At 50.0% G+C, this 12,036-nt stretch overlaps 1 protein-coding gene across 7 annotated transcripts in view; it reads right to left on the bottom strand.

Moving 5' to 3' along the window:
- Positions 1 to 12,036, bottom strand: part of SEMA4D (semaphorin 4D) — a 135,029-nt gene that overhangs the window by 37,737 nt on the left and 85,256 nt on the right. For 6 of the 7 annotated variants that reach the window (XM_030806909.1, XM_030806870.1, XM_030806637.1 and 3 more), the window contains 3 exons: positions 6,083 to 6,431; positions 3,844 to 3,989; positions 274 to 336 (listed from right to left, as the gene is read on the bottom strand). In XM_030806909.1, coding sequence (XP_030662769.1) covers positions 274 to 336; positions 3,844 to 3,989; positions 6,083 to 6,188 — 315 coding nt within the window. In that variant the 5' untranslated portion in view covers positions 6,189 to 6,431. Of the gene's footprint in view, positions 1 to 273; positions 337 to 3,843; positions 3,990 to 6,082; positions 6,432 to 6,526; positions 6,655 to 12,036 lie in introns of those variants that run through there. The other variant, XM_030806731.1, reaches the window with a different exon arrangement.

Here is a 12,036-nt window from a genome sequence, read left to right as displayed (position 1 = left end):
CAGGCCATCTGAATAAATTCAATTCATATAAACTTTAGAAAAGTATTTCTCAAAGGCCAACTATGTTTGGCACCTGCTTTGAGAAACCCAAACCCGATATTCAGGAATAGAGGGATGAGCTCCAAGACGCATCACAACAAAACCAAGCCCAGCAGAATGAACAGAGCCTGGAGAAAAGGCTGGCCTGCACCACAGGAATGCTGGCATTCAGTAGATTAAAACAACCAAGAAATACTTGAATGGGATTCTTTGTAGCTTGCAAAAGAAATTTACCTGTTTTGATTTCCCCTTTTCTGCACATTTTGCTTTTTTGTCTTCTGAGACCTTCCAATACACCTGTTGGGATAGAGTCCGTATCAGTGCATATTCTTTCAAAGAGATACTAGTATAAAAATGCACAATTTTAAAAGCACATGATAGAGTTTAGAGCTTAGAGGTTTCTCCTGAGATGATCAATTCTCAGACTGCAAGGGAGGTTCAGAGAGCAGGGGAGCAGCCTGGGGCCTTCATGAACATCCTCACTGTGATCCTTACCCTGAAACCAGTGGAGTCTGGAAGACCAGCTCCAAAATTTCCATCACTCACCATAAAATAGCAGCAAAAATCAAACTAGTGAAAGTGGAGAAAATTCAATTATTTGTCAAAAACCTAAACCATAAGTATTTTCAAACACCAAAGTGGGCTTTTTTCTATCCATTCAAAGTGACTCTACAGGCCGGGCGCAGTGGCTCATACCTGTGAGCCCAGCACTTTGGGAGGCTGAGGCAGGCGGATCACCTGAAGTCAGGAGTTCCAGACCAGCCTGGCCAACATGGTGAAACTCCGTCTTTACTAAAAATACAAAAATTATCTGGGAGTGGTGGCGGGCGCCTGTAATCCCAGCTACTCGGGAGGCTGAGGCACGAGAATCTCTTGAACCCGGGAAGCGAAGGTTGCAGTGAGCTGAGATCGCACCACTGCACTCTAGCCTCATGTGCCTGGGCAACAGAGTGAGACTCCATCTCAAAAAAAAAAAAAGTGACTCTACAGTCCAGTCAAAAAAAAAAGCTTCAATATTCACTGTATCAGTAGAAAGGGAGATTTATGATTCCTTAAACTTGCATGTCGGCAGCAGGAGGAAGTGATGAACTAACACCACCAGCTCAGCTCAGGCACCATCTTAGTAAGATCCACGTTCCTACCACCTCTTCTTTCAAACCAGGGACAATTCATGATCAGAAACTGCCAGGGGGTGGGGGCCTTAGCCCCTTGCCCTCCAAAGCCCCCACAGGATAGAAAGTAACATAAGACAAAAGGGAAAGAACAGAGGCTTCTATATCTATCCCTGTCTCACCTTCCCCAAAATGCCCCCTCTCTCTGTGATGTTCCATAACTGATGCAAAAGAAACCAGTAACAATACATTTTTCTCTACCAAAAGGCTTGTAGCGGGTGTCAGGACTCAGAGGTTAGGAAGCACACAGGGCTTCTAGGAGGGGAGTGTGAGGAGAGGAACCCCACTTTAGGTTTCTAACTAACTCAGTGGGTTCCTGCACAGCACCCAGGCTGCAGACACAGTACTAAGGGAGTGTCGTTTCATAGAAATGGAAGTCCTGATAGGGGCACACAAAAGTGGAACAGAATCTCATTTAAAATAGCAACTTCCTTCAGCATTTAAAGTACAGCTGATTTAATCAACTCGCATGAAATGCATAAGGACAAGGGAACATATACTTCAACAGACTCTTGATCACGTTTGCAGGGATTTTCACTGATGCTTGGCGGGGGTCTCTTTATTTTTTTCTTTTAAGTATAAGAGGTCCCCAAGCCTCTCCCCAACCCCGACGGACCACCATGTTGTCATTAACAGAGCAATATCTGGCTCTCACTGAACACCTGTGGGGCCAGCACAAACACACTGTCCACAATTCCCCCAAGACCGAGTGTGAGCCTGTGTGGTCAGGAAGGCGCTCAGAGGAAGAGAATTTAACAGACACGCGAAGAGTAAGAGTTGAGCGAGGTGAGACCACCACATCCTTCTGCTCAGAGTGCCTCACAGTGCTGAATACTTTGTTTTTGTTTTTTTGAGACAGGGTCTCGCTCTGTTGCCCAGGCTGGACTGCAGTGGCATGATCTCAGCTCACTGCAGCCTCGACCTCCTGGGCTCAAGTGATCCTCCCTCTTCAGACTCCCAAGCACCTCAGACTCCCAAGACCTGAGCCGCCACACCTGGCTATTTTTGCAGTTTTTGTAGAGACAGGGTTTCGCCATGTTGCCCAGGCTGGTCTCGAACTCTTGAGCTCAGGTAATCTGCCTACTTCGACCTCCCACAGTGTTAGGATTACATGTGTGAGCCACAGCACCCAGCCAAATACTTGTTTTCAGAGCATAATGCTCAGAGCTCATTTATGTGTCAAACAGAAATTGAGAAATAAGCTAGACCCTAGAGATGAAAACAAAAAGAGATCTGGGCAGAAAATGTCCAGCGTGAACCTAGAACAGATTCCAGAGAGCAAGAAAACTACCCCACACCGCGAGGTCTCAGGAGCCAACCCAAACAGGCTGCTGTTGACCATGGATGCGACAATTTGAGCATGCGGTAGGGGTTTCACTGTGATGGGTCAAAGAAGAGCAAATATCTTTAAATCTATGACTTCACTGTGACACTAAAAATCAATCAAAAAACTCACTCTTGCCCTTCAGAGGGGAAACTGACTCATTAACTCATTATTCTGAAAACTGGTAAATAAAGGGCAAAGATTCCAAGCATCGATTCTGCATTTCCCCAAGGAACTAGGACCAAAATAGCTGGTGATGGGCACTTCCCCCTTTATATGATTTCCAGCTAACAAGTGGAGAAGGAGAGGTAGAATCAGAACATTGCGTTTTGCAATCTTTGATGAGAAGAGGATGGTGAAAGGCCATCAAGACTCAGGAGGAGGAACACCTGCCTCCATGGAGAAGCCCGCCTCTCACGGCCCCGAGTGGGGTGAGCCTGGACCTGACACCCAGCTGGGGATGTGAAGACAGAGCTGCATGCTAAAGACACCATGAGTGGAGCTGGGTGTGGTGGCACATACTTATAGTCCCAGCTACTCAGGAGGCTGAGGCAAGAGGATCACTTGAGCCCAGGAGTTTGAGGCTGCAGTGAGCTATGATCAAATTTTAAATTCGGTCTGATTTTTAAAAATGTTTAAAGACACTGAAGACTCAGGAGCAACGTGAAGGGTGGGACATGGGATGGGCTGTGCAGAGTAGCTTTCTCAGGAAGGAAACCGAGGCTGGCTCCTAGAAGCGGAGACTGAATGGACTGGGTGACCAGCTGCAATGGATTGGGACAGCATGGTTGCAACCTGATTCAAACTAAACGTTCGAACCAACTAAACAAGCATCATCCACGAGAGAGTCGGTGAAATATCAACACTGGCTGAGTGTATGAAGACGTAAATTTTGGAGAAGCTATTTTTGGTTATTTGCACGACAAGGGGCGCTTTCCAATAAGAGATACCCAGATGAAGAATGTGGTGTCGGGATCTGCCTCAATGCCCCAGGAGGTGGAGGGCACTGTGGGCAGGACTGAACGGCTGGCCTTGCATAAGCTGCAGTGGGCACAGGGCTCATGGCATAGCTGTCTCTGCTCATAGGTATGTTCGAGACTTTTTTCCTAATAAAAAGTTCAAAAACAAAAAAAGCAAAGAGGGTGGTCCCTGGGTGAACTGCTGGTGGACACCCAAAGATGGGGCTGCATGGTCACAGCTACAGGATGGAGGCTCCAGATAAGTCAGCCCCCAGCCCCACAGTGGGGCCAGGAGAGGCTGCCCACTCAAGCTGGGCTGTGTGGACATGCAGGGGAGCCCAGGACGTACCTCATGCTGCTTCTCGGAGATGTTGAGTGCGTTCACAGCGAAGACCGCCTCCCGGGCACCTATGTACAAGGTGTCCTTGTCCTCGCTCAGCAGCAAGGCTGAGTAGTTGTAGATGTCCGGCTCATGAAACTGCACCAGGCGCACCTCTGTGGGATGCAAGGGCAGGGTCAGGGTGGGAGGAAGAAGAGAGCGATGGAAGCATTTTTAAACCTGGGCACATCCTAGGTCTCTGTCTCAGTGACAATGAGCACGTCTGGGTGCAGTCATGTCTCGAGGGCCATGTGTTGCTGCAACAGGCACTGTTGCAGTGGAGGCGGCCTCAGTCAACGCCAGACCCACAGTGTAGCCATCAGGTGTGTGCACGGGAACCACTTACGGCCCTAGAGCTCGAGCCTGGAGCTAGTGTGCTCACTTTGAGGCTGTGAGTCGGACATCCCTTCCTGCTCCCTCAGATCCCAGAGTCCCAAACCCTGCTCTGCCAGATGCTGCCTGTGATGGCTCCCACCCTCTGCCCACCCAACTCTGGTCTACATGCCTTGTCATCCACAGATTAGGTGTACAGGAATACAATGATTTAGGATTTTCTTATTCAGGAAAAGAATGTTTCACTTCAAAATCTTTACAAAATTTATTTTGGAGAATATATCCATCAACCCACGCAATTCTCAGTGATCACCACCACAAACTTATAGACAGAGAAACAAGTGACATCTCTTTGCTTATTAGGTTACTGTATCAATAGCTACTTAGGAAAATGAAGATTTGAGCAATAGCTGCTTAAGAATAATATAAATGTATCAGCATTATTTTTTTTAGGACCTGTTTCTTCAACTGTCCTGACAACGATTTGAGCATTTTGACCTTGGCTTTTTACATATTACCAAGAGTCTGCTTTATTTAAGAGTCAGGTGGGCCAGGTGTGGTGGTGGGCGCCTGTAACCCCAGTACTTTGGGAGGCCAAGGTGGGACGACTGCTTGCGTCCAGGAGATCGAGGCTGCAGTAAGCTATGATTGTCCCACTGCACTCTAGCCTGGGCAACAGAGCCAGACCCTGACTTCGAGAAAAAACAAAGAGAGTCAGGTGTTCATGCTTTCTGTTCTAATTTTCCCATGTGGAAGAGAGATGCACACAGGCAGCAGGTCCTCTCTCAGCACAACAATGGCCTATATTGCTGACAGCTCTCAGCCACCTGCAAGCAACACCTTGCTCAGGACCCAGGGTGTAAGCTGTCAATCCACTGAGTCAGAAACCCAGGTCCCCAGACACATCCTCCAAGAGAAGAAATAACTGAAACAAAAACTAAACAGCAGGAAAGGAAAGTAGCTGGCATGAGGCTCAGCTGCACGTAGGACCAGCATCCTCATGATGCCTCACTGTTCTTCTCAGGCGCCTGGGGCAGATGCTCAGCGGGGCGGGTGCTTTGGCAGCACACCGCAAACATTACGAGGTACGAGGGAGGGAAGCTTCCTGTCAGGGGTCCCCAAATTCAGAAACCAAATCAGGAGGTCTGCACGAGCCTTGCTGAGTATCTACAGTTGTCACAGCCTCTCCCTTAGATCAGCTGCGTAGGCCTGTCTGCTCAGACAAAAGTTCTCAGAGCAGAGAATCCAACAGATCACATGCCAGCATCCTCAGCCACCTGCCTGAGCATCCCAGGAAGTGGGGTCCCCATCCCGTCCCCAGCCACCCGCCTCAGGATCCCAGGAAGTAGAGTCCCTGTCCTGTCCCCAGCCACCTGCCTCAGGATCCCAGGAAGTGGGGTCCCTGTCCCGTCCCCAGCCACCCACCTCAGCATCCCAGGAAGTGGGGTCCCTGTCCTGTCCTCAACCACCCACCTCAGCATCCCAGGAAGTGGAGTCCCCAACCCGTCCCCAGCCACCCACCTCAGCATCCCAGGAAATGGGGTCCCCATCCCGTCCTCAGCCACTCACCTCAGCATCCCAGGAAGTGGAGTCCCCATCCCGTCCTCAGCCACCCGCCTCAGCATCCCAGGAATTGGGGTCCCCATCCCGTCCCCAGCCACCTGCCTCAGCATCCCAGGAAGTGGGGTCCCCATCCCATCCTCAGCCACTTACCTCAGCATCTCAGGAAGTGGAGTCCCTGTCCCGTCCCCAGCCACCTGCCTCAGCATCCCAGGAAGTGGGGTCCCTGTCCCATCCCCAGCCACCCACCTCAGCATCCCAGGCAGTGAGGTCCCCATCCCAGGCCATCAGCACCCCTGCAGGCTTCATCACTCACCTCTGTGCTCCCAGGTGATCCGGGGTATGGGTGCAAACGCCATCGCTGTCCCAAACATCACTGCAAGGGCCATAAGCAGCCCCCTAATGGGGGTGCACATCCTCATCAGGTAGAGGTGACCCCAGGGGCTTCAGCAGCAAAGGCTCACGGCAGCAGGTGGCCAGGCAAGTGTGCTATTGCAGATGCGGCTCAGTGTCCCAGGACCAGGGCCAGCAGCACAGCCTGGAGCTGGTGAACAGCGCGGTCCCTGAGAATCCACATTTCCCAGTTCTCCAGGTGAGGAGGGGTCGCTGTCACCACCGCAATGTCAAAGCCCACTTGATACTTCTTCAGGGCCTCAGAAGAAATGCTGGAAGGACATGAGAAAGAAGAGGCAGGACCCGTGGTGAGTGATGACCTGCTTCTCACCGCTCTGTAGCCCCTCTGCTTGCCCTGGGTCCTCACCCGGGTCCATCTGCTGAGGAACACGGAAGGCAGCGGGGGACAAAGAGAGTCTTAGAAGTGGACAGCCCACACGGACACAGGAAAGCGAAGCCAGGGTCTTCAGGAGTCAGTGCTTCCCGCTCCTCCAGCTCCCAGCCCAGAATGCAGGACAGACACATGGAGGGGACCTGGTGTGGGGCACCCGGCAGACACACATGGCCGGCTGGCTGCCCAGCTTCCTTCCTGTGTGGCTGCTGTGTCCAGCTGGTAATGAAATGAAAATGAAGGAAGAGAACTCGGGTTTCAGTTTCCCTTAGAGACTCTGCCTTTGTAACGCTCAGTGAGGAAACGGCCAGAAAAACCAGAGGCTGCAGAGAGAGCTAAGATGTACATGTGAGTGCACACGCATGCACACACACAACATATGCGCACTCACATACACAGATGTACACCTGAACAAACACACGCACGTGAGGCCTCACCACGCAGGAGTGTCTGACCTCCTGCCCCAAATGGGACCCTGCTAACTCTTCCAGTCGCACTTAAAGAAGTCTGTGCACCATAGAAACAGTGGTAACTCACTCTGATTTGCCTAGTAAGAAGTAGCCCTTAGTAAAAGAACAGGCTTAATGCTGCTTAGTGAAATTGTGGGGCTGGTGGTGGGAGAGATGTGCATAGGCCTCCGGGCCCCATCTCTCATGTCCCCAACATTCTCTGATGACTGCATGACTACTGTCCTGGTGTACCTTTGCTGGGCCCCACAGCCTAACCCGCCACAGGACTGGCCCAAGGGGGTCTAGCACCTTGATCTGGGGCCAGCTGCACCCCTGGGTTCACTCTATGAGAATGTCCTGAGCTGGGCACCCAGTGATTGGGCACTTTCACATTACACTTCTGTAAACAGTTCACTCAAAACAGCAACCTGGGATCCCTGAGTCCCTTGCTCCCCCTTCTATCCAGGAGTCCTGTGAGGGTCATGGAACAACCACACCCGAGCTCCAGACTCCAGAACCCCACTCTTCCCCACCACCTCCACATGCCGCCTTCCACACCCAGCCAGACACAGCCGAAAAGGAACCTCACTCTGCTTCCAGCCAATTCCTACAGTCCATGTCCCCACCTAAAAAAAAGCACCAGCAGTCAGGGGCCGACCCCAGCTACCTCTACCCCCACCCCCACCCCCAATCCATAGATGGTGCTGCTGCTCAGCCCCAAACACATCTGGGGCTTGTCTCCTCCTGTCCATCTCCACCACCATCACTCATCTGAGCAATGCTCACCTCTCATCCTGGCCTCTTACTCCCTTACCTCGCTTCCGCTCTTGCTTCCGTGGTAGAGATCACTGGCTTCCTGCCCCAGCATCCATGTTCCTGCACTCTCGCTAACAGAATCCCGAGGTTACTTGGGTTGGCAGTGTGCCCAGCTCACTGTCTCTCCCAGCTTCTCTGGTGATAGTTCTAGCCAAAAAAACTATACATGGAATTTATTAGATGGCAATTCCAGGAAAGCTCTTTAAAGGAGGCTGATTCAGCTAGCAATTCCCTCAGTCCTTCTTCCTGCTGCTGCCTGGAACTAGAATGTGATGGCTGGAGTTCTGGCAGCCATGCTGTGAACATGAAGATAAAAGTCTCATTCTAAGAATGGCCAAGTGAAACCCACAAGAGCCTGTGAGACCCTGATAACATAATGGAGACTTTGCGCTTGCTTTCTGCTATTTATTAGCAAGTCTATGCAGCCTTGCTAATAAAATTGTTAAAATCTTTACATTACTTGCTTGCAGATTCCAAACTGACACAACCTCCCTCCAATCCACTGCCACAAAGTAGCAGTGGCCAAAGTCATGCTCTTATCATAAATCAGATCATATCCTTTCCCCATGTGAAATGTTTCAACACCTTCTCATCACTCAGAATAAGGCCCCATATTTTCATCATGGCCAGCAAGGTCATGGACAATCCTACTCCACCTCCATCCAACTGCTCCTCATCCACACTCCCTCCGCTGCACTGTCCTGGCTACACCTGAACACACAGGGCTCGGCCAGTCCTGGCCCCACAGAACCCACACCCTGGAGTGGGGCTGCATGGAAGCAACCAGCCCAGGGCCTAGCACACAGAGACATCCCATGCTCCTCCAGGGTCCTGCTGCCCTTGCTCTTCTCAGTCCTCATTGCATGCGATGACAGACCTGGGAAAGGATGGTAACAGTGGTGACAAGCTGTCCACAGTCCCTCAAGAGAAAAGCTCTCATTAAAAACCATCTACCCCTCCTTTTGAAGCAATGATCCCCTGGCATTTTAAGGATGCGTCCTTTCTCCCGTTCCATGTGACAAACGTCACACAGCCAGTGAGAGCCAGAAGTGACAATATGGCCAGGCTGCCCCATCCCTTAAAGCAGAAGAGGACTGCACACTTGCATCATGAGAGACTTCACGCTGACTCCCGTGCCACCAGAGGAGGAGGAGGAAGTAGGCCTGTGGCAGGCAGGGCCTTGGAGAGGGTTCTTATCATGCATGCAGCAAGGACACCAGTGGCCTGGTCCATGTGCTGCAGTCCCAGCCCAGTGAAACCCAATGAACTGACAGTGGCTCCTCCAAGCCACACCCAGCCCGAGGTCCCAGCCAATGCAAAGCTGTTCACAGCAAGGATAAAGCAGAAACAATCCCCCTCGAGGCATGTTCCCCCAGCTGGGCAAAGGTCCATACACACAAAAGAAACAGCAATGAGCTGCCATGGGATGGGAGAAGGCGCTCTGAAGACGGATGCGGAGCCTGTAGAGGTAAGGCGTGACAACCACACAGGAAGCCAGCAGTGGGGACAGCCCAGGGGCAGGCGAGTGGGTATACAAACCGCTACATCCAGACGGGGGAACGTTACTCAACATTAAAAATAAATGAGCCATTAGGCCATGAAAAGACACAGAGGAACTTTAAAAGCTTATCATTAAAGAGAAAGAAGCCAACCTGCAGAAGTACATACTGCGTGATCCCAATTATAGGACATTCTGGGAAAAGCAAAACCATGAAGACAGTAAAAAGATCAGTGGTTCCCAGGGATTGGGGAGACAGAGGGTTTTTAGGGCAGGGAAACTACGCAGGCACGGATACTACCATGGAGGACACAGGTCAGTATGCATTTGTCCAAGCCTACAGAACGTACAACACCAACTGGCAACCCTAATGTCCAGGTACAGATGTTGGGTGATAAGGTACCTATGTGGGTTCACTGACTGTAGCAAAGGCACCACTCTGGGGGGGATTCTGAAAGTGAGGGGGCTGTGCATGTGTGGGGAAGGAGTGTATGGGAAATCTCTCTACCACCTTCTCAATTTTTCTATGAACCTAAAACTGATCTAAAAAATAAAGTCTATTAAAATCAGTAACAACAAAGAACAGGCCTAGGAGTTCCTTGCCAGTCACAAAAGAAGCCTCTGTGAGGGTTCATGGCCTGAACACGTTAAGGAGGTGAGTGTCCACACCAGAGGGCTAGGAGCAGAGACGCAAGGCCCACAGGGCCCAGTTCATTTCGGGTCAAATACCAAAGATGCTGCGTCACTGTTGGAGAGATATGGTTTGCATGGGATCTAATTCCTATCTAGGTCCCCCGACTGCAGTCAGTCCTCTGTGTATCCCAATAGCATGCTGGGGTCAGGCCAGGCTAAGAGTCCAGAGCCAGGAGATGGGAGAACACAGAGATTTATCTCAACTGTCTCTGGAAACCCAATGAAATGACTCTAAAAGGATATGAACTTTAAGGATAAAAATGGAGGAGGGAGGTGACTTTGGAATCTATTAGTAGGTGAGCAGTAACCAGTGGTGTGCTGGCAAGCTGTAACAACTGGCTCTCCACGGGGTGGGCAGTGGGGGTGGGTGGTGGGGGTAAGGTGGGGGGTGCCCAGCTTGCAGCACACGCTGATTTCTGTGGTGTAAATGCTGCTTTCGAGCTCCCAGAATGATGCCGCTGAACTGGGGAGAGGTGCACAGCAGCACCCAGCACACGGCACTGCCACCTCAGATACAAGAGGCGAGTAACTGCAACCACACAGATAACAGTAGAATGCACATGATACTAGAAAGGAATAAGTTCTGAGTATTTTACCTTTTAAAATATAATTTGTTTCATTTTAAGTCCATATATTTAATTTTTAACAGTGGCTGTGTTTACCACCAACCCCGTCACACACCACCAGAGCTGACTGATTTGAATTTCAGACCAGAGTTGAGCCAGGGCCTGGAAGAAGTCACAAAGAAACACAACCTGGAAAATGGAAGCAACCTTAAAAGTAAAATGTAGTGAAAGAAATGAAAGGCTGGAAAGTAAACTAAAGAGGTTTCCTAGAAGTTACACATGCAGCAGAGATGAAAAAAGGGGGAACAGACGACTGGAGGATCCATTCAGTAGTCCCACATGGAACTGGCAGGAGCTCCGGAAAAAAAAATGAGGAATTATTAAAGCAGTAATAAAAAGAAAATAACTAGAACAGAAGGACTTGGGCTTTTGGAATAACAGTGCCCAGGAGCACAGTGAATGAAAGGAACCCGCCCACACCAGACACATCATCCTGAAATGAGGGTTACATGAGGCTTCCAGAAAGAAACTGGCCACAAAGAAATTACCTCTGAGTGCCCCACTGGAGGCAGCGAAGCAACACCTTTGAATCCCAGGGAAGATGACTTCATACCTAGAATTCCCCGTCTAGTCAAATTATCAATCAGTATGAGTGCAGTACAGAACATTGCTTCAAACCTACAAGTTCTCAAATGTTTTACCTCCCTCAGCTTCTTTCTCAGAAAGTTACTGCAGGATTTGCTCCACCAAAACAAGGGAGCTGCTTCCCAGGTCTTCTTTCTTAGGAAGCGAGTGGAGGAGAGGCAGAGAGAGCGGGGAGCTGGGGAGCAGGCAGAGGCTCCAATGGGGCGGGGCAGGAGAAGGCACAGTGGATTACTGATTGCATCTGTGGCTTTGTTCTCAGAAATGCATTTTAAGGCTCTGGCAAAGAGTCTGAAGATGAATTAGAACAGATACACAGATTAGAAAATGAAGTTATTAACCCTAGGGGAAGCAAGAGTGACCCATGAATGGAAATGTAACCAGAGTGTACTTATCACTGCCCAGTTGCACAGCCCCTCATGACAAAAATTACAACTAACTCCACTGGGGATCTGGGGGAAGAAAGAGAGGGAAGGGGAGGGGACAAGAGTCGGAGAACACAATCCTGTCTTCCATCATAATACAACACCTAAGATGGAAAAGTCAGGAAATGTAGGTGTATCTAATTTGAAGGAAAATACCAAAATGGCTAAAATAGTTGAAACTCACTGTCTCAGGGCAGCAGGGAAGGGACAAAGAGACAAGGCAAGCAAGTGCTGCTTCCTCTCTCAAGTTAAATAAGAACTATTTTACTTTAAAATTACCTGCATTAATTACTTTCATAAAATGAATTAACCTTAAAAAAAAAAAAAAAAAAGACATCCATGTTCTGGTTCCTTACAGCCTGGGGAAAGCAGCGCAGTGGATCCAGAAGCAGAAGAC

This window comes from Nomascus leucogenys, chromosome 1a (assembly GCF_006542625.1).
Source record: "Nomascus leucogenys isolate Asia chromosome 1a, Asia_NLE_v1, whole genome shotgun sequence".
In the NCBI taxonomy this organism is placed as follows: domain Eukaryota; kingdom Metazoa; phylum Chordata; class Mammalia; order Primates; family Hylobatidae; genus Nomascus; species Nomascus leucogenys.
Note: the sequence above shows the minus strand (reverse complement) of the source record. Positions and strands in the feature narration are given on the sequence as shown.